Source organism: Bombus flavifrons, unplaced genomic scaffold (assembly GCF_040668555.2).
Source record: "Bombus flavifrons isolate JBK064 unplaced genomic scaffold, iyBomFlav1_principal scaffold0118, whole genome shotgun sequence".
NCBI classification, from domain to species: Eukaryota; Metazoa; Arthropoda; class Insecta; order Hymenoptera; family Apidae; genus Bombus; species Bombus flavifrons.
This window is the reverse complement of record NW_027184863.1, coordinates 22,838-49,949: the sequence shown is the minus strand read 5'-3', so window position 1 is coordinate 49,949 and position 27,112 is coordinate 22,838. Positions and strand designations below refer to the sequence as shown.

Sequence of the window (27,112 nt, the reverse complement as noted above, 5' to 3'; positions counted from 1 at the left end):
TCCGCATTCCATCCGTCGTCCTGAAAGTTTTCTTAAGGCTAGAAATATTTGCGACGCACATCTGGTTTTTTAGAGAGGTCCTTGGGTTTATTAGGCGCAATCAAAAATGCGGAGAAAGCGGGTACGCGCCCATTAGGAAAAACCAAACATCTGTCTAACAGAACAGGCTGAGTTTTCCCATGTGCAAGGTCATTTATGAACCACGTTGGTAGGAGGACTCCGACTCACTCCTTCAGGTTTCAGCATGGGTCACAGCCAATCGACATCGCGGATCGTTGCCCTCACTTTTCCTGACGAACAACGTGAATAACGAATCCGCGTTCTTCATGCAAAGGGCACACCCACACCGAGCTTTCTTCCGTGCTAGCCTAAGGGCGACAATTAGTAGAAAGAAAAACAACGTCGACGTGTAGCATCTAACTCTCCCGTCCACTAACATGCGAAATTCGATTGTACGAACCTTGCTCTATTAGTCATATCTATCTCATATTCGTGCGACAAGTTGTTACTGACGATTTGTATCTACTCAACAGTGTAGTTTAAGTGTTGGAAATATATATTTTATAATTCTGTGAATCACAGTGTTATATAAACTTAATCACCCCTATTATCTTAACGGAAATCAGGGGATCGATCAACTCGTGGTGTCGATTAATATAATCGTAACGGGAATTTACGACTCCCGTTGACGTCTCTCCTCGCGATTGCGTCTCCCCGCGATTGGCCGAATTTACATGGTCCTTCGAGCCGGATTTTGCGCCATTAAAAAGTGCATTGACCCGTGACTATACAGTGTCGCGTGAAATCCACATTCCAACGACTTAAGCAACTAACCAAAGGAGCTGCCCTCGGAAAGGAACTCCTTCATCGCTCAGCACATACGCGAGCCCACACCGCACTGTAACGAGTAGCTACCGATTCCTAGATCAACGTCCATTTGATTAAGGTAAGCCCATTCCGATTATTAAATTCAAATATGGCTCAAGCTGAATCGATCAGCACGTTGCGGCGTAGACGAAGTGCCTTAGTCAGCCGATTTGCAACCACGAAGCGTCAACTCGAGGAATATGAAGAGTCTGAACGGGTAGACAAAAACTATCTAACAGCTTGCCGTAATTCGTTCGACGAAAATTGGCGAAAAATCTGCGCGGTGCAAGAGGAATTAGAAGTGTTAGATGAGGGGGAAATAGCTCGTGCAGATTCTTTATTGCGAGAGCATCATAGGATTGACGTACAGATCATGGACCTCTTCGACCGACTACCATCAGTAACCCCTTCGCCAACAAAGACCCGCGATCCATGCGTGAAACCGGAGACGAGACCAATCACTTTGCCAGAGGTCCGTTTACCTCAATTCGACGGTGCCCTCGAGAACTGGACCTATTTCTACGACACGTTCTTATCCACAGTGGATCGCAATGAGAACTTAACTAACGTCCAAAGGTTTCAACATCTACGCTCCTCTGTAACTGGACGGGCCGCACGGAGCATACAATCCTTAGAACTCACAGAGGCCAACTATCCCATCGCGCTCAACACACTGAAGGAGAAATTTAATTGTGCCCTCCGGATCTGTATGCGTCATTGGGAATTACTGCGCAGTTATCCCGAAATAAAAAGGGAAACTCCAGAAGCCATTGAAGATTTGCTGGAAACCGTCAGCGTAAATTTGAAAGCGCTCGAAAAATTAGGGCAGCCTGTAACATCAGATATAGTGATTATCGAGTTGCTTGCATCGAAATTACCTTCGTCCAGCATGCGTAAATGGCAGCGCACGTTGCCAAACCAAGACGTGCCTTCCTATCAACATCTGATGGAATTTCTGAAAACACGGGCAAACGGTAATCAACTCCTTTCTAAATCAAAGGAAACGAAAGGATCAACCCACAAAAAACATCGTCATCGACAAAACGTACCGCGCGGCCGAACCTTTGCCACAACCAGCAAGACATTAGTGTGCCCGACCTGCAGCGGACCCCACGTACTCAGACATTGTAAGGTCTTCAAAGCCAAATCGGCGGTAGAACGCTTTCAAATCGTAAAAGGGGCAGCGTTATGTATAAACTGCCTAGGCAGCGGACATTCGCTGACACAGTGCACAGCGGGTTCGTGTCATATCTGCGGGCAACGACACAACACCTACCTACACCGAGAGCAAACGCAGATAATTCCACGTTCGTCGAGTAGTCAGTCATCTAGCAATCGGTCGTCCAGCAGTCGGTCGTCTAGCGGTCGGTCATCGAGCGGTCGGTCCTCGAGCGGTCGGTCGTCGCGCAGTCGTTCATCGAGCGGTCGGTCGCCGGGCAGTCGTTCATCGCATAAACGATCTAAGAGACAATCCCCCCCGGGATCATCGAAGTCACGTTCGTATCATAAGTCCAGACGGACAACCGAATCATCCCGGAAGCATACATATTCGGCTCCTAAAGACTCGAAAGTTCCTGAGTCAAGCTCCCCACGGACCAAGGGCACCGCCATACACACCTTATCCAAGTCCCAACCCGAGCTAAACTGACTAGCTCAACAAACTACAAAAGGGTGGACCGAATGGGAAAATACATCTCCAAACGGCATACTACATCACGATCTACTGGTCACAGCACAGATCGATGTGCTAGACAAAAGGGCCTCACCAATCCGAGCCAGAGCATTGCTAGATACCGGATCTAGTATGAATTTCATGAGTGAGAAATTCGCAAAATCCCTCGGTATGAAACGAAGGAGATGTTCAGTCCCAATCGGCACCCTCGATGATTTGACGACAATTGCCAAGAGCCAGATCACGGCCACCATTGTTTCTATGGATGGCAAATATAAACGCATAGTAACGTTCTTAGTAATCCCAATAATATCGGCAGTCGTTCCAGATCAACCAATCGATAGGTCCGTCATCCAGCTACCCAAAAATATAAAATTAGCCGACCCAGCATTTCATCGACCAGGCCCGATCGACATATTATTGAGTTCGGGACCAACCTTAGCATCCTTTTGTGTCGGACAGATCAAACTATCCCAATCCACCGATACGGAGCTGTGTTTGCAAAAGACTCGATTCGGTTGGGTTATCGGGGGGAGCCCGCCAGCTCGCGCGGGGATCCATTCCTTTCACGTCACCACCACCGACCTACAAGCGGATCTCGCACGTTTTTGGGAAATCGATGAGGGACCACCTACCACGCATTTCTCAGAGGCGGAATTACAATGTGAGGAGCATTTCCGCAACCATGTCCAACGCAACAAGGAAGGGCGATACGTCGTCGCCCTGCCATTCAACGAGAAGCTTCCCACGCTGGGGACGTCAAGGTCCGTTGCCATGAGTAGACTCGCCTCGCTCCATCGCTGATTCCAACGCGACAAGCAATTCGAAGCCGCGTATAGTGCGGTGATCCAAGAGTATCTAGACTTGGGTCATATGACGAAGATCACGCCTGACCTTCCCACAACCAACGGTTATTATTTGCCTCATCACGGCGTGATAAAGGAATCGAGTGATACTACGAAACTCCGAGTTGTTTTCGACGGATCAGCAATCAGCACTACCAGAGTATCCCTCAACGACATGCTACATACAGGACCTAAATTACAGGAAGATCTAATTGAAATTCTATTGAGATTCCGGTCGCATCAATATGTTCTAACGGGTGACATTGAGAAGATGTATCGACAAATCCTCGTACGTCCAGAAGATCGTAAATATCAACTCATTCTATGGCGTAATTCCAACGGGGAGGTCGATACATATCAACTTAACACCGTGACGTTCGGACTATCAGCTGCCCCATACTTGGCCCTCCGATGCCTCAAACAATTAGCAGAAGACGAAGGACATCGATTCCCGCGAGCAGCAGCGGTTGTGCAGCGCGATTTTTATGTCGACGATGCCCTCACTGGAGCCGACACAAAAGAAGAATTACTATCGGTAAGACACGAACTCACAGACCTTCTCAGATCGGCCGGCTTACATATCCGGGAATGGGCATCCAATGACAAGGACATATTGCGAGGACTAACAGAAAGAGATACCAATAGAAGGCTACAATTGGGCGAGTCACAGACGTTGAAGACCTTAGGCATTTATTGGGATTCTCAGGAAGACGCAATCCTTTACTCAGTTGAACCCACAGCGACCATCACTCGAGTCACTAAACGATCAATGAGTTCGGTGATAGCCCGAATCTATGATCCACTTGGTTTGCTCGCGCCAGTGATTGTCAAAGCAAAAATATTGCTTCAACGCGTCTGGGCATTAAAAATTGATTGGGACGAATCCCTACCAGCAGAGTTGCATACTGAATGGGATCGATATCATATCCAACTACCCTTGCTTAATGATATTCGGTTCCCTCGTAAAACCATAATCAAGGCAGCTAATCATATAGAGCTGCACGGTTTCTGCGACGCCAGTGAAAGGGCATACGGAGCATGTGTCTATCTACGCAGCACCAATCCGGAGGGACACACACAAACTCAGATACTCACGGCTCGATCTAAGGTCGCGCCACTAAAATCGTTGACAATCCCACGACTCGAGTTAAGCGGAGCATTACTCCTCGCCTCACTTATGTCCCTGATAAAGAAGTCCCTCAATATAAAGATTTCTCGCACTGTGCATTGGACGGATTCTACTATAGTGCTTCAGTGGATCAAGTCCTCGCCACACATGTTGAAAACCTTCGTGGCGAACCGCGTAGCCGAGATCCAGACGAAAACAAACATCGACGATTGGCGTCATGTGCCCACCAACGATAATCCAGCAGATCTCATCTCCCGCGGGCAGACTCCCAAGGAATTTCTGCGCCCGACCATCTGGAAAAACGGACCCGAATGGCTCAAACAACAAGAGGAAAACTGGCCGATCTGGATACCCACGACGCTGGGAGAACTCCCAGAACAAAAGAAGACGATATGTCTAACAACTAGTACCATCGACAACACACTCCTCCATGGATATTCATCCTGGACAAGACTAATAAGAGTCGTCTCTTGGTGTCTTCGATGGAAATATAAGCAGAACCGATCCTCCCATCTAACAACGGACGAATTAACCACCGCACATAATAAATTGATCAAGATAATCCAATCCCGACACTTCGCAGCGGAGATTCGGATACTGCAGAAAGATCGAAGCAAGGATGTTGGAGGAAAACTACAGCCACTAAATCCATTCCTCGGCGAAGAGGGGATACTACGCGTCGGAGGACGACTGACCAACTCTGCTATCCCATTCAGGCAAAAGCATCCAATTATTTTGCCGAAATCGACAATTACCGAGATCATTATAAACGAAGAACATCGAAACAACCACCACATAGGGACACAAGCTACATTATACGCCGTGAGACTACGCTATTGGCCGATCGACGGCCGTAGCCAAGTGTGGCGCACTATCAAAAGGTGCGTCCGTTGCTGCAGAGCTAATCCTCCACCAGTAGAGTACTTGATGGGGGATTTACCAGAGGCGCGTATTACCGAATCGCGCCCGTTTACGAACGTCGGAATCGACTACTGCGGTCCGCTCTATATCAAAGAGAGAAGGAATCGTAACCGCAGTAAAGTCAAGGTATACGTTGCCATATTCGTATGTCTAGCAACAAAAGCCGTCCACATCGAGTTAGTCAGCGATCTAACTACCGACGCATTCCTAGCCGTTCTACGCCGATTCATCTCCCGAAGAGGATACTGCGCAACCATCCTCACCGACAATGGCACCAATTTCGTCGGAGCTAATCGGGAATTACAAGAACTCCGAACCCTATTACAGTCCGACGACCACAAGGAAAAGGTGCAGAATTTTCTCGCCGACCGACAGATACAATGGCGTTTCAACCCCCCAAACTCACCACATTTTGGCGGTTTATGGGAAGCCGCCGTAAAATCGTTCAAACGTCACCTCATCCGCGTCGTCGGCACGGAGCTCTTGACCTTTGAACACCTTAACACCCTTGTGATTGAGATTGAAGCAATTCTCAATTCACGTCCACTGACTCCCATCTCGTCCGATCCGAAAGATCCCCCTGTCCTCACTCCCGGTCACTTTCTAATCGGCGATACATTAACGAGTTTACGGGAGCGTGATTTCAGGACAGTTCCATCAGGCCGGCTATCTAGTTGGCAGCGCATCCACCAGATCAAGCAGTACTTCTGGAGCAGGTGGAATCGAGAGTACCTCAACGAGCTGACCCGCCGCAACAAATGGGACAAGGGAAAACACGACATCCGTGAAGGCACCGTCGTAATCCTCAGGGAGGATAACGTCCCATCCATGCAGTGGCCTTTGGGCCGCGTAATCAAAGTCCATCCAGGAGCCGACGGAATCATACGGACCGCTACCGTGCAGACGGCAACGAGTATCCTGGACCGTGGTGTCAAAAGATTGGTCCCCTTACCCATTCAACCAGAAACAGATGAATCCGAGCATCAACCCGGAGCGAAGGAAATGGACAAACGACGCACCTGACTCCACAGGCAGAATTTGATCGGTGCCCTCTCAACGGGGGGGAGGATGTTACGTCGCCTAAAACATCTGCGCTGCATCTCTCGCGACCGGCCAGCCGACGGCCTGCGTAACGTCATTTCGACCCTCAATAAACCTGAGGACCGACCATAACTTTCTCTTGCATTCTGTACACATGTATCTGCATTCCATCCGTCGTCCTGAAAGTTTTCTTAAGGCTAGAAATATTTGCGACGCACATCTGGTTTTTTAGAGAGGTCCTTGGGTTTATTAGGCGCAATCAAAAATGCGGAGAAAGCGGGTACGCGCCCATTAGGAAAAACCAAACATCTGTCTAACAGAACAGGCTGAGTTTTCCCATGTGCAAGGTCATTTATGAACCACGTTGCTAGGAGGACTCCGACTCACTCCTTCAGGTTTCAGCATGGGTCACAGCCAATCGACATCGCGGATCGTTGCCCTCACTTTTCCTGACGAACAACGTGAATAACGAATCCGCGTTCTTCATGCAAAGGGCACACCCACACCGAGCTTTCTTCCGTGCTAGCCTAAGGGCGACAATTAGTAGAAAGAAAAACAACGTCGACGTGTAGCATCTAACTCTCCCGTCCACTAACATACGAAATTCGACTGTACGAACTTTGCTCTATTATTCGTGTCTATCTCATATTCGTGCGACAAGTTGTTACTGACGATTTGTATCTACTCAACAGTGTAGTTTAAGTGTTGGAAATATATATTTTATAATTCTGTGAATCACAGTGTTATATAAACTTAATCACCCCTATTATCTTAACGGAAATCAGGGGATCGATCAACTCGTGGTGTCGATTAATATAATCGTAACGGGAATTTACGACTCCCGTTGACGTCTCTCCTCGCGATTGCGTCTCCCCGCGATTGGCCGAATTTACATGGTCCTTCGAGCCGGATTTTGCGCCATTAAAAAGTGCATTGACCCGTGACTATACAGTGTCGCGTGAAATCCACATTCCAACGACTTAAGCAACTAACCAAAGGAGCTGCCCTCGGAAAGGAACTCCTTCATCGCTCAGCACATACGCGAGCCCACACCGCACTGTAACGAGTAGCTACCGATTCCTAGATCAACGTCCATTTGATTAAGGTAAGCCCATTCCGATTATTAAATTCAAATATGGCTCAAGCTGAATCGATCAGCACGTTGCGGCGTAGACGAAGTGCCTTAGTCAGCCGATTTGCAACCACGAAGCGTCAACTCGAGGAATATGAAGAGTCTGAACGGGTAGACAAAAACTATCTAACAGCTTGCCGTAATTCGTTCGACGAAAATTGGCGAAAAATCTGCGCGGTGCAAGAGGAATTAGAAGTGTTAGATGAGGGGGAAATAGCTCGTGCAGATTCTTTATTGCGAGAGCATCATAGGATTGACGTACAGATCATGGACCTCTTCGACCGACTACCATCAGTAACCCCTTCGCCAACAAAGACCCGCGATCCATGCGTGAAACCGGAGACGAGACCAATCACTTTGCCAGAGGTCCGTTTACCTCAATTCGACGGTGCCCTCGAGAACTGGACCTATTTCTACGACACGTTCTTATCCACAGTGGATCGCAATGAGAACTTAACTAACGTCCAAAGGTTTCAACATCTACGCTCCTCTGTAACTGGACGGGCCGCACGGAGCATACAATCCTTAGAACTCACAGAGGCCAACTATCCCATCACGCTCAACACACTGAAGGAGAAATTTAATTGTGCCCTCCGGATCTGTATGCGTCATTGGGAATTACTGCGCAGTTATCCCGAAATAAAAAGGGAAACTCCAGAAGCCATTGAAGATTTGCTGGAAACCGTCAGCGTAAATTTGAAAGCGCTCGAAAAATTAGGGCAGCCTGTAACATCAGATATAGTGATTATCGAGTTGCTTGCATCGAAATTACCTTCGTCCAGCATGCGTAAATGGCAGCGCACGTTGCCAAACCAAGACGTGCCTTCCTATCAACATCTGATGGAATTTCTGAAAACACGGGCAAACGGTAATCAACTCCTTTCTAAATCAAAGGAAACGAAAGGATCAACCCACAAAAAACATCGTCATCGACAAAACGTACCGCGCGGCCGAACCTTTGCCACAACCAGCAAGACATTAGTGCGCCCGACCTGCAGCGGACCCCACGTACTCAGACATTGTAAGGTCTTCAAAGCCAAATCGGCGGTAGAACGCTTTCAAATCGTAAAAGGGGCAGCGTTATGTATAAACTGCCTAGGCAGCGGACATTCGCTGACACAGTGCACAGCGGGTTCGTGTCATATCTGCGGGCAACGACACAACACCTACCTACACCGAGAGCAAACGCAGATAATTCCACGTTCGTCGAGTAGTCAGTCATCTAGCAATCGGTCGTCCAGCAGTCGGTCGTCTAGCGGTCGGTCATCGAGCGGTCGGTCCTCGAGCGGTCGGTCATCGAGCGGTCGGTCGTCGAGCGGTCGGTCGTCGCGCAGTCGTTCATCGAGCGGTCGGTCGCCGGGCAGTCGTTCATCGCATAAACGATCTAAGAGACAATCCCCCCCGGGATCATCGAAGTCACGTTCGTATCATAAGTCCAGACGGACAACCGAATCATCCCGGAAGCATACATATTCGGCTCCTAAAGACTCGAAAGTTCCTGAGTCAAGCTCCCCACGGACCAAGGGCACCGCCATACACACCTTATCCAAGTCCCAACCCGAGCTAAACTGACTAGCTCAACAAACTACAAAAGGGTGGACCGAATGGGAAAATACATCTCCAAACGGCATACTACATCACGATCTACTGGTCACAGCACAGATCGATGTGCTAGACAAAAGGGCCTCACCAATCCGAGCCAGAGCATTGCTAGATACCGGATCTAGTATGAATTTCATGAGTGAGAAATTCGCAAAATCCCTCGGTATGAAACGAAGGAGATGTTCAGTCCCAATCGGCACCCTCGATGATTTGACGACAATTGCCAAGAGCCAGATCACGGCCACCATTGTTTCTATGGATGGCAAATATAAACGCATAGTAACGTTCTTAGTAATCCCAATAATATCGGCAGTCGTTCCAGATCAACCAATCGATAGGTCCGTCATCCAGCTACCCAAAAATATAAAATTAGCCGACCCAGCATTTCATCGACCAGGCCCGATCGACATATTATTGAGTTCGGGACCAACCTTAGCATCCTTTTGTGTCGGACAGATCAAACTATCCCAATCCACCGATACGGAGCTGTGTTTGCAAAAGACTCGATTCGGTTGGGTTATCGGGGGGAGCCCGCCAGCTCGCGCGGGGATCCATTCCTTTCACGTCACCACCACCGACCTACAAGCGGATCTCGCACGTTTTTGGGAAATCGATGAGGGACCACCTACCACGCATTTCTCAGAGGCGGAATTACAATGTGAGGAGCATTTCCGCAACCATGTCCAACGCAACAAGGAAGGGCGATACGTCGTCGCCCTGCCATTCAACGAGAAGCTTCCCACGCTGGGGACGTCAAGGTCCGTTGCCATGAGTAGACTCGCCTCGCTCCATCGCCGATTCCAACGCGACAAGCAATTCGAAGCCGCGTATAGTGCGGTGATCCAAGAGTATCTAGACTTGGGTCATATGACGAAGATCACGCCTGACCTTCCCACAACCAACGGTTATTATTTGCCTCATCACGGCGTGATAAAGGAATCGAGTGATACTACGAAACTCCGAGTTGTTTTCGACGGATCAGCAATCAGCACTACCAGAGTATCCCTCAACGACATGCTACATACAGGACCTAAATTACAGGAAGATCTAATTGAAATTCTATTGAGATTCCGGTCGCATCAATATGTTCTAACGGGTGACATTGAGAAGATGTATCGACAAATCCTCGTACGTCCAGAAGATCGTAAATATCAACTCATTCTATGGCGTAATTCCAACGGGGAGGTCGATACATATCAACTTAACACCGTGACGTTCGGACTATCAGCTGCCCCATACTTGGCCCTCCGATGCCTCAAACAATTAGCAGAAGACGAAGGACATCGATTCCCGCGAGCAGCAGCGGTTGTGCAGCGCGATTTTTATGTCGACGATGCCCTCACTGGAGCCGACACAAAAGAAGAATTACTATCGGTAAGACACGAACTCACAGACCTTCTCAGATCGGCCGGCTTACATATCCGGGAATGGGCATCCAATGACAAGGACATATTGCGAGGACTAACAGAAAGAGATACCAATAGAAGGCTACAATTGGGCGAGTCACAGACGTTGAAGACCTTAGGCATTTATTGGGATTCTCAGGAAGACGCAATCCTTTACTCAGTTGAACCCACAGCGACCATCACTCGAGTCACTAAACGATCAATGAGTTCGGTGATAGCCCGAATCTATGATCCACTTGGTTTGCTCGCGCCAGTGATTGTCAAAGCAAAAATATTGCTTCAACGCGTCTGGGCATTAAAAATTGATTGGGACGAATCCCTACCAGCAGAGTTGCATACTGAATGGGATCGATATCATATCCAACTACCCTTGCTTAATGATATTCGGTTCCCTCGTAAAACCATAATCAAGGCAGCTAATCATATAGAGCTGCACGGTTTCTGCGACGCCAGTGAAAGGGCATACGGAGCATGTGTCTATCTACGCAGCACCAATCCGGAGGGACACACACAAACTCAGATACTCACGGCTCGATCTAAGGTCGCGCCACTAAAATCGTTGACAATCCCACGACTCGAGTTAAGCGGAGCATTACTCCTCGCCTCACTTATGTCCCTGATAAAGAAGTCCCTCAATATAAAGATTTCTCGCACTGTGCATTGGACGGATTCTACTATAGTGCTTCAGTGGATCAAGTCCTCGCCACACATGTTGAAAACCTTCGTGGCGAACCGCGTAGCCGAGATCCAGACGAAAACAAACATCGACGATTGGCGTCATGTGCCCACCAACGATAATCCAGCAGATCTCATCTCCCGCGGGCAGACTCCCAAGGAATTTCTGCGCCCGACCATCTGGAAAAACGGACCCGAATGGCTCAAACAACAAGAGGAAAACTGGCCGATCTGGATACCCACGACGCTGGGAGAACTCCCAGAACAAAAGAAGACGATATGTCTAACAACTAGTACCATCGACAACACACTCCTCCATGGATATTCATCCTGGACAAGACTAATAAGAGTCGTCTCTTGGTGTCTTCGATGGAAATATAAGCAGAACCGATCCTCCCATCTAACAACGGACGAATTAACCACCGCACATAATAAATTGATCAAGATAATCCAATCCCGACACTTCGCAGCGGAGATTCGGATACTGCAGAAAGATCGAAGCAAGGATGTTGGAGGAAAACTACAGCCACTAAATCCATTCCTCGGCGAAGAGGGGATACTACGCGTCGGAGGACGACTGACCAACTCTGCTATCCCATTCAGGCAAAAGCATCCAATTATTTTGCCGAAATCGACAATTACCGAGATCATTATAAACGAAGAACATCGAAACAACCACCACATAGGGACACAAGCTACATTATACGCCGTGAGACTACGCTATTGGCCGATCGACGGCCGTAGCCAAGTGTGGCGCACTATCAAAAGGTGCGTCCGTTGCTGCAGAGCTAATCCTCCACCAGTAGAGTACTTGATGGGGGATTTACCAGAGGCGCGTATTACCGAATCGCGCCCGTTTACGAACGTCGGAATCGACTACTGCGGTCCGCTCTATATCAAAGAGAGAAGGAATCGTAACCGCAGTAAAGTCAAGGTATACGTTGCCATATTCGTATGTCTAGCAACAAAAGCCGTCCACATCGAGTTAGTCAGCGATCTAACTACCGACGCATTCCTAGCCGTTCTACGCCGATTCATCTCCCGAAGAGGATACTGCGCAACCATCCTCACCGACAATGGCACCAATTTCGTCGGAGCTAATCGGGAATTACAAGAACTCCGAACCCTATTACAGTCCGACGACCACAAGGAAAAGGTGCAGAATTTTCTCGCCGACCGACAGATACAATGGCGTTTCAACCCCCCAAACTCACCACATTTTGGCGGTTTATGGGAAGCCGCCGTAAAATCGTTCAAACGTCACCTCATCCGCGTCGTCGGCACGGAGCTCTTGACCTTTGAACACCTTAACACCCTTGTGATTGAGATTGAAGCAATTCTCAATTCACGTCCACTGACTCCCATCTCGTCCGATCCGAAAGATCCCCCTGTCCTCACTCCCGGTCACTTTCTAATCGGCGATACATTAACGAGTTTACGGGAGCGTGATTTCAGGACAGTTCCATCAGGCCGGCTATCTAGTTGGCAGCGCATCCACCAGATCAAGCAGTACTTCTGGAGCAGGTGGAATCGAGAGTACCTCAACGAGCTGACCCGCCGCAACAAATGGGACAAGGGAAAACACGACATCCGTGAAGGCACCGTCGTAATCCTCAGGGAGGATAACGTCCCATCCATGCAGTGGCCTTTGGGCCGCGTAATCAAAGTCCATCCAGGAGCCGACGGAATCATACGGACCGCTACCGTGCAGACGGCAACGAGTATCCTGGACCGTGGTGTCAAAAGATTGGTCCCCTTACCCATTCAACCAGAAACAGATGAATCCGAGCATCAACCCGGAGCGAAGGAAATGGACAAACGACGCACCTGACTCCACAGGCAGAATTTGATCGGTGCCCTCTCAACGGGGGGGAGGATGTTACGTCGCCTAAAACATCTGCGCTGCATCTCTCGCGACCGGCCAGCCGACGGCCTGCGTAACGTCATTTCGACCCTCAATAAACCTGAGGACCGACCATAACTTTCTCTTGCATTCTGTACACATGTATCTGCATTCCATCCGTCGTCCTGAAAGTTTTCTTAAGGCTAGAAATATTTGCGACGCACATCTGGTTTTTTAGAGAGGTCCTTGGGTTTATTAGGCGCAATCAAAAATGCGGAGAAAGCGGGTACGCGCCCATTAGGAAAAACCAAACATCTGTCTAACAGAACAGGCTGAGTTTTCCCATGTGCAAGGTCATTTATGAACCACGTTGCTAGGAGGACTCCGACTCACTCCTTCAGGTTTCAGCATGGGTCACAGCCAATCGACATCGCGGATCGTTGCCCTCACTTTTCCTGACGAACAACGTGAATAACGAATCCGCGTTCTTCATGCAAAGGGCACACCCACACCGAGCTTTCTTCCGTGCTAGCCTAAGGGCGACAATTAGTAGAAAGAAAAACAACGTCGACGTGTAGCATCTAACTCTCCCGTCCACTAACATACGAAATTCGACTGTACGAACTTTGCTCTATTATTCGTGTCTATCTCATATTCGTGCGACAAGTTGTTACTGACGATTTGTATCTACTCAACAGTGTAGTTTAAGTGTTGGAAATATATATTTTATAATTCTGTGAATCACAGTGTTATATAAACTTAATCACCCCTATTATCTTAACGGAAATCAGGGGATCGATCAACTCGTGGTGTCGATTAATATAATCGTAACGGGAATTTACGACTCCCGTTGACGTCTCTCCTCGCGATTGCGTCTCCCCGCGATTGGCCGAATTTACATGGTCCTTCGAGCCGGATTTTGCGCCATTAAAAAGTGCATTGACCCGTGACTATACAGTGTCGCGTGAAATCCACATTCCAACGACTTAAGCAACTAACCAAAGGAGCTGCCCTCGGAAAGGAACTCCTTCATCGCTCAGCACATACGCGAGCCCACACCGCACTGTAACGAGTAGCTACCGATTCCTAGATCAACGTCCATTTGATTAAGGTAAGCCCATTCCGATTATTAAATTCAAATATGGCTCAAGCTGAATCGATCAGCACGTTGCGGCGTAGACGAAGTGCCTTAGTCAGCCGATTTGCAACCACGAAGCGTCAACTCGAGGAATATGAAGAGTCTGAACGGGTAGACAAAAACTATCTAACAGCTTGCCGTAATTCGTTCGACGAAAATTGGCGAAAAATCTGCGCGGTGCAAGAGGAATTAGAAGTGTTAGATGAGGGGGAAATAGCTCGTGCAGATTCTTTATTGCGAGAGCATCATAGGATTGACGTACAGATCATGGACCTCTTCGACCGACTACCATCAGTAACCCCTTCGCCAACAAAGACCCGCGATCCATGCGTGAAACCGGAGACGAGACCAATCACTTTGCCAGAGGTCCGTTTACCTCAATTCGACGGTGCCCTCGAGAACTGGACCTATTTCTACGACACGTTCTTATCCACAGTGGATCGCAATGAGAACTTAACTAACGTCCAAAGGTTTCAACATCTACGCTCCTCTGTAACTGGACGGGCCGCACGGAGCATACAATCCTTAGAACTCACAGAGGCCAACTATCCCATCACGCTCAACACACTGAAGGAGAAATTTAATTGTGCCCTCCGGATCTGTATGCGTCATTGGGAATTACTGCGCAGTTATCCCGAAATAAAAAGGGAAACTCCAGAAGCCATTGAAGATTTGCTGGAAACCGTCAGCGTAAATTTGAAAGCGCTCGAAAAATTAGGGCAGCCTGTAACATCAGATATAGTGATTATCGAGTTGCTTGCATCGAAATTACCTTCGTCCAGCATGCGTAAATGGCAGCGCACGTTGCCAAACCAAGACGTGCCTTCCTATCAACATCTGATGGAATTTCTGAAAACACGGGCAAACGGTAATCAACTCCTTTCTAAATCAAAGGAAACGAAAGGATCAACCCACAAAAAACATCGTCATCGACAAAACGTACCGCGCGGCCGAACCTTTGCCACAACCAGCAAGACATTAGTGCGCCCGACCTGCAGCGGACCCCACGTACTCAGACATTGTAAGGTCTTCAAAGCCAAATCGGCGGTAGAACGCTTTCAAATCGTAAAAGGGGCAGCGTTATGTATAAACTGCCTAGGCAGCGGACATTCGCTGACACAGTGCACAGCGGGTTCGTGTCATATCTGCGGGCAACGACACAACACCTACCTACACCGAGAGCAAACGCAGATAATTCCACGTTCGTCGAGTAGTCAGTCATCTAGCAATCGGTCGTCCAGCAGTCGGTCGTCTAGCGGTCGGTCATCGAGCGGTCGGTCCTCGAGCGGTCGGTCATCGAGCGGTCGGTCGTCGAGCGGTCGGTCGTCGCGCAGTCGTTCATCGAGCGGTCGGTCGCCGGGCAGTCGTTCATCGCATAAACGATCTAAGAGACAATCCCCCCCGGGATCATCGAAGTCACGTTCGTATCATAAGTCCAGACGGACAACCGAATCATCCCGGAAGCATACATATTCGGCTCCTAAAGACTCGAAAGTTCCTGAGTCAAGCTCCCCACGGACCAAGGGCACCGCCATACACACCTTATCCAAGTCCCAACCCGAGCTAAACTGACTAGCTCAACAAACTACAAAAGGGTGGACCGAATGGGAAAATACATCTCCAAACGGCATACTACATCACGATCTACTGGTCACAGCACAGATCGATGTGCTAGACAAAAGGGCCTCACCAATCCGAGCCAGAGCATTGCTAGATACCGGATCTAGTATGAATTTCATGAGTGAGAAATTCGCAAAATCCCTCGGTATGAAACGAAGGAGATGTTCAGTCCCAATCGGCACCCTCGATGATTTGACGACAATTGCCAAGAGCCAGATCACGGCCACCATTGTTTCTATGGATGGCAAATATAAACGCATAGTAACGTTCTTAGTAATCCCAATAATATCGGCAGTCGTTCCAGATCAACCAATCGATAGGTCCGTCATCCAGCTACCCAAAAATATAAAATTAGCCGACCCAGCATTTCATCGACCAGGCCCGATCGACATATTATTGAGTTCGGGACCAACCTTAGCATCCTTTTGTGTCGGACAGATCAAACTATCCCAATCCACCGATACGGAGCTGTGTTTGCAAAAGACTCGATTCGGTTGGGTTATCGGGGGGAGCCCGCCAGCTCGCGCGGGGATCCATTCCTTTCACGTCACCACCACCGACCTACAAGCGGATCTCGCACGTTTTTGGGAAATCGATGAGGGACCACCTACCACGCATTTCTCAGAGGCGGAATTACAATGTGAGGAGCATTTCCGCAACCATGTCCAACGCAACAAGGAAGGGCGATACGTCGTCGCCCTGCCATTCAACGAGAAGCTTCCCACGCTGGGGACGTCAAGGTCCGTTGCCATGAGTAGACTCGCCTCGCTCCATCGCCGATTCCAACGCGACAAGCAATTCGAAGCCGCGTATAGTGCGGTGATCCAAGAGTATCTAGACTTGGGTCATATGACGAAGATCACGCCTGACCTTCCCACAACCAACGGTTATTATTTGCCTCATCACGGCGTGATAAAGGAATCGAGTGATACTACGAAACTCCGAGTTGTTTTCGACGGATCAGCAATCAGCACTACCAGAGTATCCCTCAACGACATGCTACATACAGGACCTAAATTACAGGAAGATCTAATTGAAATTCTATTGAGATTCCGGTCGCATCAATATGTTCTAACGGGTGACATTGAGAAGATGTATCGACAAATCCTCGTACGTCCAGAAGATCGTAAATATCAACTCATTCTATGGCGTAATTCCAACGGGGAGGTCGATACATATCAACTTAACACCGTGACGTTCGGACTATCAGCTGCCCCATACTTGGCCCTCCGATGCCTCAAACAATTAGCAGAAGACGAAGGACATCGATTCCCGCGAGCAGCAGCGGTTGTGCAGCGCGATTTTTATGTCGACGATGCCCTCACTGGAGCCGACACAAAAGAAGAATTACTATCGGTAAGACACGAACTCACAGACCTTCTCAGATCGGCCGGCTTACATATCCGGGAATGGGCATCCAATGACAAGGACATATTGCGAGGACTAACAGAAAGAGATACCAATAGAAGGCTACAATTGGGCGAGTCACAGACGTTGAAGACCTTAGGCATTTATTGGGATTCTCAGGAAGACGCAATCCTTTACTCAGTTGAACCCACAGCGACCATCACTCGAGTCACTAAACGATCAATGAGTTCGGTGATAGCCCGAATCTATGATCCACTTGGTTTGCTCGCGCCAGTGATTGTCAAAGCAAAAATATTGCTTCAACGCGTCTGGGCATTAAAAATTGATTGGGACGAATCCCTACCAGCAGAGTTGCATACTGAATGGGATCGATATCATATCCAACTACCCTTGCTTAATGATATTCGGTTCCCTCGTAAAACCATAATCAAGGCAGCTAATCATATAGAGCTGCACGGTTTCTGCGACGCCAGTGAAAGGGCATACGGAGCATGTGTCTATCTACGCAGCACCAATCCGGAGGGACACACACAAACTCAGATACTCACGGCTCGATCTAAGGTCGCGCCACTAAAATCGTTGACAATCCCACGACTCGAGTTAAGCGGAGCATTACTCCTCGCCTCACTTATGTCCCTGATAAAGAAGTCCCTCAATATAAAGATTTCTCGCACTGTGTATTGGACGGATTCTACTATAGTGCTTCAGTGGATCAAGTCCTCGCCACACATGTTGAAAACCTTCGTGGCGAACCGCGTAGCCGAGAGCCAGACGAAAACAAACATCGACGATTGGCGTCATGTGCCCACCAACGATAATCCAGCAGATCTCATCTCCCGCGGGCAGACTCCCAAGGAATTTCTGCGCCCGACCATCTGGAAAAACGGACCCGAATGGCTCAAACAACAAGAGGAAAACTGGCCGATCTGGATACCCACGACGCTGGGAGAACTCCCAGAACAAAAGAAGACGATATGTCTAACAACTAGTACCATCGACAACACACTCCTCCATGGATATTCATCCTGGACAAGACTAATAAGAGTCGTCTCTTGGTGTCTTCGATGGAAATATAAGCAGAACCGATCCTCCCATCTAACAACGGACGAATTAACCACCGCACATAATAAATTGATCAAGATAATCCAATCCCGACACTTCGCAGCGGAGATTCGGATACTGCAGAAAGATCGAAGCAAGGATGTTGGAGGAAAACTACAGCCACTAAATCCATTCCTCGACGAAGAGGGGATACTACGCGTCGGAGGACGACTGACCAACTCTGCTATCCCATTCAGGCAAAAGCATCCAATTATTTTGCCGAAATCGACAATTACCGAGATCATTATAAACGAAGAACATCGAAACAACCACCACACAGGGACACAAGCTACATTATACGCCGTGAGACTACGCTATTGGCCGATCGACGGCCGTAGCCAAGTGTGGCGCACTATCAAAAGGTGCGTCCGTTGCTGCAGAGCTAATCCTCCACCAGTAGAGTACTTGATGGGGGATTTACCAGAGGCGCGTATTACCGAATCGCGCCCGTTTACGAACGTCGGAATCGACTACTGCGGTCCGCTCTATATCAAAGAGAAAAGGAATCGTAACCGCAGTAAAGTCAAGGTATACGTTGCCATATTCGTATGTCTAGCAACAAAAGCCGTCCACATCGAGTTAGTCAGCGATCTAACTACCGACGCATTCCTAGCCGTTCTACGCCGATTCATCTCCCGAAGAGGATACTGCGCAACCATCCTCACCGACAATGGCACCAATTTCGCCGGAGCTAATCGGGAATTACAAGAACTCCGAACCCTATTACAGTCCGACGACCACAAGGAAAAGGTGCAGAATTTTCTCGCCGACCGACAGATACAATGGCGTTTCAACCCCCCAAACTCACCACATTTTGGCGGTTTATGGGAAGCCGCCGTAAAATCGTTCAAACGTCACCTCATCCGCGTCGTCGGCACGGAGCTCTTGACCTTTGAACACCTTAACACCCTTGTGATTGAGATTGAAGCAATTCTCAATTCACGTCCACTGACTCCCATCTCGTCCGATCCGAAAGATCCCCCTGTCCTCACTCCCGGTCACTTTCTAATCGGCGATACATTAACGAGTTTACGGGAGCGTGATTTCAGGACAGTTCCATCAGGCCGGCTATCTAGTTGGCAGCGCATCCACCAGATCAAGCAGTACTTCTGGAGCAGGTGGAATCGAGAGTACCTCAACGAGCTGACCCGCCGCAACAAATGGGACAAGGGAAAACACGACATCCGTGAAGGCACCGTCGTAATCCTCAGGGAGGATAACGTCCCATCCATGCAGTGGCCTTTGGGCCGCGTAATCAAAGTCCATCCAGGAGCCGACGGAATCATACGGACCGCTACCGTGCAGACGGCAACGAGTATCCTGGACCGTGGTGTCAAAAGATTGGTCCCCTTACCCATTCAACCAGAAACAGATGAATCCGAGCATCAACCCGGAGCGAAGGAAATGGACAAACGACGCACCTGACTCCACAGGCAGAATTTGATCGGTGCCCTCTCAACGGGGGGAGGATGTTACGTCGCCTAAAACATCTGCGCTGCATCTCTCGCGACCGGCCAGCCGACGGCCTGCGTAACGTCATTTCGACCCTCAATAAACCTGAGGACCGACCATAACTTTCTCTTGCATTCTGTACACATGTATCTGCATTCCATCCGTCGTCCTGAAAGTTTTCTTAAGGCTAGAAATATTTGCGACGCACATCTGGTTTTTTAGAGAGGTCCTTGGGTTTATTAGGCGCAATCAAAAATGCGGAGAAAGCGGGTACGCGCCCATTAGGAAAAACCAAACATCTGTCTAACAGAACAGGCTGAGTTTTCCCATGTGCAAGGTCATTTATGAACCACGTTGCTAGGAGGACTCCGACTCACTCCTTCAGGTTTCAGCATGGGTCACAGCCAATCGACATCGCGGATCGTTGCCCTCACTTTTCCTGACGAACAACGTGAATAACGAATCCGCGTTCTTCATGCAAAGGGCACACCCACACCGAGCTTTCTTCCGTGCTAGCCTAAGGGCGACAATTAGTAGAAAGAAAAACAACGTCGACGTGTAGCATCTAACTCTCCCGTCCACTAACATACGAAATTCGACTGTACGAACTTTGCTCTATTATTCGTGTCTATCTCATATTCGTGCGACAAGTTGTTACTGACGATTTGTATCTACTCAACAGTGTAGTTTAAGTGTTGGAAATATATATTTTATAATTCTGTGAATCACAGTGTTATATAAACTTAATCACCCCTATTATCTTAACGGAAATCAGGGGATCGATCAACTCGTGGTGTCGATTAATATAATCGTAACGGGAATTTACGACTCCCGTTGACGTCTCTCCTCGCGATTGCGTCTCCCCGCGATTGGCCGAATTTACATGGTCCTTCGAGCCGGATTTTGCGCCATTAAAAAGTGCATTGACCCGTGACTATACAGTGTCGCGTGAAATCCACATTCCAACGACTTAAGCAACTAACCAAAGGAGCTGCCCTCGGAAAGGAACTCCTTCATCGCTCAGCACATACGCGAGCCCACACCGCACTGTAACGAGTAGCTACCGATTCCTAGATCAACGTCCATTTGATTAAGGTAAGCCCATTCCGATTATTAAATTCAAATATGGCTCAAGCTGAATCGATCAGCACGTTGCGGCGTAGACGAAGTGCCTTAGTCAGCCGATTTGCAACCACGAAGCGTCAACTCGAGGAATATGAAGAGTCTGAACGGGTAGACAAAAACTATCTAACAGCTTGCCGTAATTCGTTCGACGAAAATTGGCGAAAAATCTGCGCGGTGCAAGAGGAATTAGAAGTGTTAGATGAGGGGGAAATAGCTCGTGCAGATTCTTTATTGCGAGAGCATCATAGGATTGACGTACAGATCATGGACCTCTTCGACCGACTACCATCAGTAACCCCTTCGCCAACAAAGACCCGCGATCCATGCGTGAAACCGGAGACGAGACCAATCACTTTGCCAGAGGTCCGTTTACCTCAATTCGACGGTGCCCTCGAGAACTGGACCTATTTCTACGACACGTTCTTATCCACAGTGGATCGCAATGAGAACTTAACTAACGTCCAAAGGTTTCAACATCTACGCTCCTCTGTAACTGGACGGGCCGCACGGAGCATACAATCCTTAGAACTCACAGAGGCCAACTATCCCATCGCGCTCAACACACTGAAGGAGAAATTTAATTGTGCCCTCCGGATCTGTATGCGTCATTGGGAATTACTGCGCAGTTATCCCGAAATAAAAAGGGAAACTCCAGAAGCCATTGAAGATTTGCTGGAAACCGTCAGCGTAAATTTGAAAGCGCTCGAAAAATTAGGGCAGCCTGTAACATCAGATATAGTGATTATCGAGTTGCTTGCATCGAAATTACCTTCGTCCAGCATGCGTAAATGGCAGCGCACGTTGCCAAACCAAGACGTGCCTTCCTATCAACATCTGATGGAATTTCTGAAAACACGGGCAAACGGTAATCAACTCCTTTCTAAATCAAAGGAAACGAAAGGATCAACCCACAAAAAACATCGTCATCGACAAAACGTACCGCGCGGCCGAACCTTTGCCACAACCAGCAAGACATTAGTGTGCCCGACCTGCAGCGGACCCCACGTACTCAGACATTGTAAGGTCTTCAAAGCCAAATCCGCGGTAGAACGCTTTCAAATCGTAAAAGGGGCAGCGTTATGTATAAACTGCCTAGGCAGCGGACATTCGCTGACACAGTGCACAGCGGGTTCGTGTCATATCTGCGGGCAACGACACAACACCTACCTACACCGAGAGCAAACGCAGATAATTCCACGTTCGTCGAGTAGTCAGTCATCTAGCAATCGGTCGTCCAGCAGTCGGTCGTCTAGCGGTCGGTCATCGAGCGGTCGGTCCTCGAGCGGTCGGTCATCGAGCGGTCGGTCGTCGAGCGGTCGGTCGTCGCGCAGTCGTTCATCGAGCGGTCGGTCGCCGGGCAGTCGTTCATCGCATAAACGATCTAAGAGACAATCCCCCCCGGGATCATCGAAGTCACGTTCGTATCATAAGTCCAGACGGACAACCGAATCATCCCGGAAGCATACATATTCGGCTCCTAAAGACTCGAAAGTTCCTGAGTCAAGCTCCCCACGGACCAAGGGCACCGCCATACACACCTTATCCAAGTCCCAACCCGAGCTAAACTGACTAGCTCAACAAACTACAAAAGGGTGGACCGAATGGGAAAATACATCTCCAAACGGCATACTACATCACGATCTACTGGTCACAGCACAGATCGATGTGCTAGACAAAAGGGCCTCACCAATCCGAGCCAGAGCATTGCTAGATACCGGATCTAGTATGAATTTCATGAGTGAGAAATTCGCAAAATCCCTCGGTATGAAACGAAGGAGATGTTCAGTCCCAATCGGCACCCTCGATGATTTGACGACAATTGCCAAGAGCCAGATCACGGCCACCATTGTTTCTATGGATGGCAAATATAAACGCATAGTAACGTTCTTAGTAATCCCAATAATATCGGCAGTCGTTCCAGATCAACCAATCGATAGGTCCGTCATCCAGCTACCCAAAAATATAAAATTAGCCGACCCAGCATTTCATCGACCAGGCCCGATCGACATATTATTGAGTTCGGGACCAACCTTAGCATCCTTTTGTGTCGGACAGATCAAACTATCCCAATCCACCGATACGGAGCTGTGTTTGCAAAAGACTCGATTCGGTTGGGTTATCGGGGGGAGCCCGCCAGCTCGCGCGGGGATCCATTCCTTTCACGTCACCACCACCGACCTACAAGCGGATCTCGCACGTTTTTGGGAAATCGATGAGGGACCACCTACCACGCATTTCTCAGAGGCGGAATTACAATGTGAGGAGCATTTCCGCAACCATGTCCAACGCAACAAGGAAGGGCGATACGTCGTCGCCCTGCCATTCAACGAGAAGCTTCCCACGCTGGGGACGTCAAGGTCCGTTGCCATGAGTAGACTCGCCTCGCTCCATCGCCGATTCCAACGCGACAAGCAATTCGAAGCCGCGTATAGTGCGGTGATCCAAGAGTATCTAGACTTGGGTCATATGACGAAGATCACGCCTGACCTTCCCACAACCAACGGTTATTATTTGCCTCATCACGGCGTGATAAAGGAATCGAGTGATACTACGAAACTCCGAGTTGTTTTCGACGGATCAGCAATCAGCACTACCAGAGTATCCCTCAACGACATGCTACATACAGGACCTAAATTACAGGAAGATCTAATTGAAATTCTATTGAGATTCCGGTCGCATCAATATGTTCTAACGGGTGACATTGAGAAGATGTATCGACAAATCCTCGTACGTCCAGAAGATCGTAAATATCAACTCATTCTATGGCGTAATTCCAACGGGGAGGTCGATACATATCAACTTAACACCGTGACGTTCGGACTATCAGCTGCCCCATACTTGGCCCTCCGATGCCTCAAACAATTAGCAGAAGACGAAGGACATCGATTCCCGCGAGCAGCAGCGGTTGTGCAGCGCGATTTTTATGTCGACGATGCCCTCACTGGAGCCGACACAAAAGAAGAATTACTATCGGTAAGACACGAACTCACAGACCTTCTCAGATCGGCCGGCTTACATATCCGGGAATGGGCATCCAATGACAAGGACATATTGCGAGGACTAACAGAAAGAGATACCAATAGAAGGCTACAATTGGGCGAGTCACAGACGTTGAAGACCTTAGGCATTTATTGGGATTCTCAGGAAGACGCAATCCTTTACTCAGTTGAACCCACAGCGACCATCACTCGAGTCACTAAACGATCAATGAGTTCGGTGATAGCCCGAATCTATGATCCACTTGGTTTGCTCGCGCCAGTGATTGTCAAAGCAAAAATATTGCTTCAACGCGTCTGGGCATTAAAAATTGATTGGGACGAATCCCTACCAGCAGAGTTGCATACTGAATGGGATCGATATCATATCCAACTACCCTTGCTTAATGATATTCGGTTCCCTCGTAAAACCATAATCAAGGCAGCTAATCATATAGAGCTGCACGGTTTCTGCGACGCCAGTGAAAGGGCATACGGAGCATGTGTCTATCTACGCAGCACCAATCCGGAGGGACACACACAAACTCAGATACTCACGGCTCGATCTAAGGTCGCGCCACTAAAATCGTTGACAATCCCACGACTCGAGTTAAGCGGAGCATTACTCCTCGCCTCACTTATGTCCCTGATAAAGAAGTCCCTCAATATAAAGATTTCTCGCACTGTGTATTGGACGGATTCTACTATAGTGCTTCAGTGGATCAAGTCCTCGCCACACATGTTGAAAACCTTCGTGGCGAACCGCGTAGCCGAGATCCAGACGAAAACAAACATCGACGATTGGCGTCATGTGCCCACCAACGATAATCCAGCAGATCTCATCTCCCGCGGGCAGACTCCCAAGGAATTTCTGCGCCCGACCATCTGGAAAAACGGACCCGAATGGCTCAAACAACAAGAGGAAAACTGGCCGATCTGGATACCCACGACGCTGGGAGAACTCCCAGAACAAAAGAAGACGATATGTCTAACAACTAGTACCATCGACAACACACTCCTCCATGGATATTCATCCTGGACAAGACTAATAAGAGTCGTCTCTTGGTGTCTTCGATGGAAATATAAGCAGAACCGATCCTCCCATCTAACAACGGACGAATTAACCACCGCACATAATAAATTGATCAAGATAATCCAATCCCGACACTTCGCAGCGGAGATTCGGATACTGCAGAAAGATCGAAGCAAGGATGTTGGAGGAAAACTACAGCCACTAAATCCATTCCTCGACGAAGAGGGGATACTACGCGTCGGAGGACGACTGACCAACTCTGCTATCCCATTCAGGCAAAAGCATCCAATTATTTTGCCGAAATCGACAATTACCGAGATCATTATAAACGAAGAACATCGAAACAACCACCACACAGGGACACAAGCTACATTATACGCCGTGAGACTACGCTATTGGCCGATCGACGGCCGTAGCCAAGTGTGGCGCACTATCAAAAGGTGCGTCCGTTGCTGCAGAGCTAATCCTCCACCAGTAGAGTACTTGATGGGGGATTTACCAGAGGCGCGTATTACCGAATCGCGCCCGTTTACGAACGTCGGAATCGACTACTGCGGTCCGCTCTATATCAAAGAGAAAAGGAATCGTAACCGCAGTAAAGTCAAGGTATACGTTGCCATATTCGTATGTCTAGCAACAAAAGCCGTCCACATCGAGTTAGTCAGCGATCTAACTACCGACGCATTCCTAGCCGTTCTACGCCGATTCATCTCCCGAAGAGGATACTGCGCAACCATCCTCACCGACAATGGCACCAATTTCGCCGGAGCTAATCGGGAATTACAAGAACTCCGAACCCTATTACAGTCCGACGACCACAAGGAAAAGGTGCAGAATTTTCTCGCCGACCGACAGATACAATGGCGTTTCAACCCCCCAAACTCACCACATTTTGGCGGTTTATGGGAAGCCGCCGTAAAATCGTTCAAACGTCACCTCATCCGCGTCGTCGGCACGGAGCTCTTGACCTTTGAACACCTTAACACCCTTGTGATTGAGATTGAAGCAATTCTCAATTCACGTCCACTGACTCCCATCTCGTCCGATCCGAAAGATCCCCCTGTCCTCACTCCCGGTCACTTTCTAATCGGCGATACATTAACGAGTTTACGGGAGCGTGATTTCAGGACAGTTCCATCAGGCCGGCTATCTAGTTGGCAGCGCATCCACCAGATCAAGCAGTACTTCTGGAGCAGGTGGAATCGAGAGTACCTCAACGAGCTGACCCGCCGCAACAAATGGGACAAGGGAAAACACGACATCCGTGAAGGCACCGTCGTAATCCTCAGGGAGGATAACGTCCCATCCATGCAGTGGCCTTTGGGCCGCGTAATCAAAGTCCATCCAGGAGCCGACGGAATCATACGGACCGCTACCGTGCAGACGGCAACGAGTATCCTGGACCGTGGTGTCAAAAGATTGGTCCCCTTACCCATTCAACCAGAAACAGATGAATCCGAACATCAACCCGGAGCGAAGGCAATGGACAAACGACGCACCTGACTCCACAGGCAGAATTTGATCGGTGCCCTCTCAACGGGGGGAGGATGTTACGTCGCCTAAAACATCTGCGCTGCATCTCTCGCGACCGGCCAGCCGACGGCCTGCGTAACGTCATTTCGACCCTCAATAAACCTGAGGACCGACCATAACTTTCTCTTGCATTCTGTACACATGTATCTGCATTCCATCCGTCGTCCTGAAAGTTTTCTTAAGGCTAGAAATATTTGCGACGCACATCTGGTTTTTTAGAGAGGTCCTTGGGTTTATTAGGCGCAATCAAAAATGCGGAGAAAGCGGGTACGCGCCCATTAGGAAAAACCAAACATCTGTCTAACAGAACAGGCTGAGTTTTCCCATGTGCAAGGTCATTTATGAACCACGTTGCTAGGAGGACTCCGACTCACTCCTTCAGGTTTCAGCATGGGTCACAGCCAATCGACATCGCGGATCGTTGCCCTCACTTTTCCTGACGAACAACGTGAATAACGAATCCGCGTTCTTCATGCAAAGGGCACACCCACACCGAGCTTTCTTCCGTGCTAGCCTAAGGGCGACAATTAGTAGAAAGAAAAACAACGTCGACGTGTAGCATCTAACTCTCCCGTCCACTAACATACGAAATTCGACTGTACGAACTTTGCTCTATTATTCGTGTCTATCTCAT

At 48.8% G+C, this 27,112-nt stretch overlaps 4 protein-coding genes across 4 annotated transcripts; all 4 read left to right on the top strand.

Moving 5' to 3' along the window:
• Window positions 1–976: 976 nt before the first annotated feature.
• Window positions 977–6,457, top strand: LOC138189516 (uncharacterized). Its single transcript, XM_069131532.1, has 3 exons — window positions 977–1,841; window positions 2,601–3,303; window positions 3,379–6,457. Exons 1-3 carry the CDS (start codon window positions 977–979, stop codon window positions 6,455–6,457), a joined length of 4,647 nt encoding a protein of 1,548 aa, XP_068987633.1.
• Window positions 6,458–7,610: 1,153 nt separating this feature from the next.
• Window positions 7,611–13,121, top strand: LOC138189515 (uncharacterized). The gene is made up of 2 exons (XM_069131531.1): window positions 7,611–8,475; window positions 9,265–13,121. The coding sequence occupies exons 1-2, from the start codon at window positions 7,611–7,613 to the stop codon at window positions 13,119–13,121; spliced, it is 4,722 nt and encodes a 1,573-aa protein (XP_068987632.1).
• A 1,153-nt stretch (window positions 13,122–14,274) lies between these two features.
• On the top strand, window positions 14,275–19,785 carry LOC138189514 (uncharacterized). The gene is made up of 2 exons (XM_069131530.1): window positions 14,275–15,139; window positions 15,929–19,785. Exons 1-2 carry the CDS (start codon window positions 14,275–14,277, stop codon window positions 19,783–19,785), a joined length of 4,722 nt encoding a protein of 1,573 aa, XP_068987631.1.
• Window positions 19,786–20,937: 1,152 nt separating this feature from the next.
• LOC138189513 (uncharacterized) lies at window positions 20,938–26,448 on the top strand. Its single transcript, XM_069131529.1, has 2 exons — window positions 20,938–21,802; window positions 22,592–26,448. The coding sequence occupies exons 1-2, from the start codon at window positions 20,938–20,940 to the stop codon at window positions 26,446–26,448; spliced, it is 4,722 nt and encodes a 1,573-aa protein (XP_068987630.1).
• The last annotated feature ends 664 nt before the right edge of the window (window positions 26,449–27,112 follow it).

What these genes read in the sequence shown, in the direction of transcription:
- LOC138189516 (XM_069131532.1), top strand. Translation starts at nt 977, where the DNA reads ATGGCTCAAGCTGAATCGATCAGCACGTTGCGGCGTAGACGAAGTGCC. An exon ending in TCTGAAAACACGGGCAAACG is followed by an intron (nt 1,842 to 2,600) that starts GTAATCAACTCC and finishes TACTGGTCACAG; the next exon opens with CACAGATCGATGTGCTAGAC. An exon ending in CCCACGCTGGGGACGTCAAG is followed by an intron (nt 3,304 to 3,378) that starts GTCCGTTGCCAT and finishes AGCCGCGTATAG; the next exon opens with TGCGGTGATCCAAGAGTATC.
- LOC138189515 (XM_069131531.1), top strand. Translation starts at nt 7,611, where the DNA reads ATGGCTCAAGCTGAATCGATCAGCACGTTGCGGCGTAGACGAAGTGCC. An exon ending in TCTGAAAACACGGGCAAACG is followed by an intron (nt 8,476 to 9,264) that starts GTAATCAACTCC and finishes TACTGGTCACAG; the next exon opens with CACAGATCGATGTGCTAGAC.
- LOC138189514 (XM_069131530.1), top strand. Translation starts at nt 14,275, where the DNA reads ATGGCTCAAGCTGAATCGATCAGCACGTTGCGGCGTAGACGAAGTGCC. An exon ending in TCTGAAAACACGGGCAAACG is followed by an intron (nt 15,140 to 15,928) that starts GTAATCAACTCC and finishes TACTGGTCACAG; the next exon opens with CACAGATCGATGTGCTAGAC.
- LOC138189513 (XM_069131529.1), top strand. Translation starts at nt 20,938, where the DNA reads ATGGCTCAAGCTGAATCGATCAGCACGTTGCGGCGTAGACGAAGTGCC. An exon ending in TCTGAAAACACGGGCAAACG is followed by an intron (nt 21,803 to 22,591) that starts GTAATCAACTCC and finishes TACTGGTCACAG; the next exon opens with CACAGATCGATGTGCTAGAC.